Source organism: Nicotiana tomentosiformis, chromosome 2 (genome assembly GCF_000390325.3).
Source record: "Nicotiana tomentosiformis chromosome 2, ASM39032v3, whole genome shotgun sequence".
Classification (NCBI taxonomy): domain Eukaryota; kingdom Viridiplantae; phylum Streptophyta; class Magnoliopsida; order Solanales; family Solanaceae; genus Nicotiana; species Nicotiana tomentosiformis.
In genome coordinates this window covers 129,164,465-129,167,119 of record NC_090813.1, presented here as the reverse complement: position 1 = coordinate 129,167,119, position 2,655 = coordinate 129,164,465, and the positions used below count along the sequence as shown (strand labels likewise).

The window sequence follows — 2,655 nt, the reverse complement described above, 5'->3', positions numbered from 1 at the left end:
AGGCTAATGATGACCTTGAAAAGGAAATTGTTATTCTTTATACTCAAAATTTCACTAAATTCTTTCAGATAAGATAATAATAAATGAGTTTCATTTCTATATACTTAGATATTAATACTTTAACACTATAAAATTACTTAAAGATAACTATATTTAAATAAAAACTCATATTGAGTGAAATTAGACACGAAATTAACCACAATATGCAACAATAAATTGAATTACATAAATAATAAAAAAAAAAATACTTCATCGTTGCATAAGGTAAACACATTAATAAATAGAGTATAAAATTGGTAAGCCTAGGTAGAGCAGTGAAAAAGGTAAGAATGGTGAAGAAGGTGAAAGTTCATTTTTCGTACGAGGAAGCGTCAACTCCAATTCTTAACATCCCTTTTGCCTAACGGAAAAATGAAAAAGAGAATGATGCAAAGTAATATAGAATTCTTTTGAAGAATCACCACCAGTACGTCCCATCTCAACTCTCAGCGAATATCTCAACACAAAATCAAGACAAGAAACAAGAAAAAGGAAAGGAAACATCAGAACACACCATTCTTCTAGTCTAGAAAAGTCATTATCATTTACAAACATAGACGTACATTCTAGGGACGTTTGGTTTGAAGACAAGTTATACGGAATTAGTTATGCTGGAATTAGTTATATTGAGATTAGTTATTTTGATATTATTTTTTATTGTCTGTTTGGTATGCTGTATTAATTCGGGGCTTGTCAATTTTACTGTTTTATCCTGGGATTACTATTCCACCATCTGGCAGGTGTAAGTTATCTCGGTACTATTTTTAATCCTAAGATCACTTATCCTAGAATTAGTAACCAAAAAAGGAATAAGGTGGTACTTTTATGAATAGAATTGTACTTAGAGTGAATGTCTATCTTTTAGAAAGTTTGTTACTTTATGGCTAAGTTATTTTTCCCCTATAAATGCTTTACCCCATTGTAAATCATCTGAAATTCAATAAGCATTACCTCTTTTTTCCTTGCAATATTATTCTTTTCCTTATTGTTTATTTCACGCTATCAGCACGAGACTCTACCGTCTCAAGAAACTCTTTGAGAAGACTAAGGTATAGTTTTTCTACTCTTTTAATAATGTCTGATATTATGAAACGAAAGTTCGTTGCCCTAGAAATTTCGAGCAAGAACTATATGTCGTAGGTGTTGGATGCATAAATCCATTTAGATGCAATGGGTCTTGGAGACGACATTAAAGATAAAAATAAAGCATCTACCCAAGACAATGCTAAGGCCTTGATTTTCTTACGCCATCACCTTGATGAAGGGTTGAAAATAGAATATCTCACAGTCAAAGATCCACTTGTTTTGTGGAATGGTTTAAAGAAAAGATATGGCAACTTAAAGTTGGTCATACTTCCACAAGCACGATATGATTGGGCTCATCTGAGGCTCCAAGACTTTAAGTCTATTTCTGAATATAATTTTGCGATGTTCAGAATTACTTCTAAATTAAAACTCTGTGGAGATAGTATCACTGACTATGATATGCTTGAAATAACGTTCACAACGTTTCATGCCTCCAACATGGTACTGCAACAACAGTACCGAGAGAAGGGTTTCAAGAAGTACTCTGAGTTGATTTCTCTTCTCCTTGCGGCTGAACGAAATAATAACTTGCTCATGAGAAATCACGATAATCGGCCCACTGGGTCCATACCATTGCCGGAAGTGGATGAGGTGTATTCCCGTTATGCTAAGCGTGAAAAATATCGTGGCCCTGTTCGTGGTCGTGGCCGTAGCCATGGTAGAAATTTTCCTGGTATTAATCATCCCCCAAAGAAAAATAACCACCAAAAGTGGAAAGGGAAAGATGAGAAGCCAAATGCAAAGAGTTCAAAAATTGAATGCTATCGTTGCGGTAGAAAAAGGTATTGGGCAAATATTTGTCGTACACCAAGACATTTGGTTGAGCTTTATCAAGCGTATCTAAAGAATAAAAGCCCTGAAGCTAATTTTGTCTATGACAATGAATTTGACATCACCCACTTGGATGTGGCAGACTTTTTTGAGCACCCTGATAAAAAAATACATCATTTGATCGGTGGTGGATCCGTGGTTAAAGATGATTGAGTAGTTTGGCTTAATTTTACCTATTCGTAGTAGTTAGTGAATAAAGATCATGTAATTGTAGTCTTTACATGAGTAATAGTTTTTCAATTAGTATCAATTAGTTTAGCGATAGTCGTTTATTTAATAAAGCTTTTATTCTATCTGACTTTGTTTTGATTAATCATTATTTATTATTGATTTGGTTTACTTAACTTTTATGTTGACTAGCAAAACAACAAATTGATAATTGGTTAAGTACTAAATAGACGAAAGAGGATAGTAAAACGAAGAACCTCAACACCAAAGAAATGAACTTAAAGTTCTTTATTCTTGGATAATAATAAAACTTGGAGTTATCCGTCAGATAAGGATATTTGAGAAGTACACTGAACCCATGTCTACCAAAATGAGTTTAGGCTTGCATGTTTTACATTCAAAATTATTGGTGAAAAGTTTTAAGAATCGAAGCAGAATGATAAGAGAGAAATTAACGTCTTGTTATGTTAACAGTCAACTCGTTCACTATTACAGTTTTTAAATCATATGACAACAATTGCATTATTTTTG

General features: G+C 33.0%; 1 protein-coding gene across 1 annotated transcript; it reads left to right on the top strand.

Moving 5' to 3' along the window:
* The first annotated feature begins 1,209 nt into the window (after nt 1-1,209).
* Nucleotides 1,210-2,109, top strand: LOC138905603 (uncharacterized). Its single transcript, XM_070194122.1, has one exon. It carries the CDS (start codon nt 1,210-1,212, stop codon nt 2,107-2,109), a length of 900 nt encoding a protein of 299 aa, XP_070050223.1.
* The last annotated feature ends 546 nt before the right edge of the window (nt 2,110-2,655 follow it).

Excerpts from the sequence above, each read along its gene's own strand:
- LOC138905603 (XM_070194122.1), top strand. The coding sequence starts at position 1,210 with ATGGGTCTTGGAGACGACATTAAAGATAAAAATAAAGCATCTACCCAA.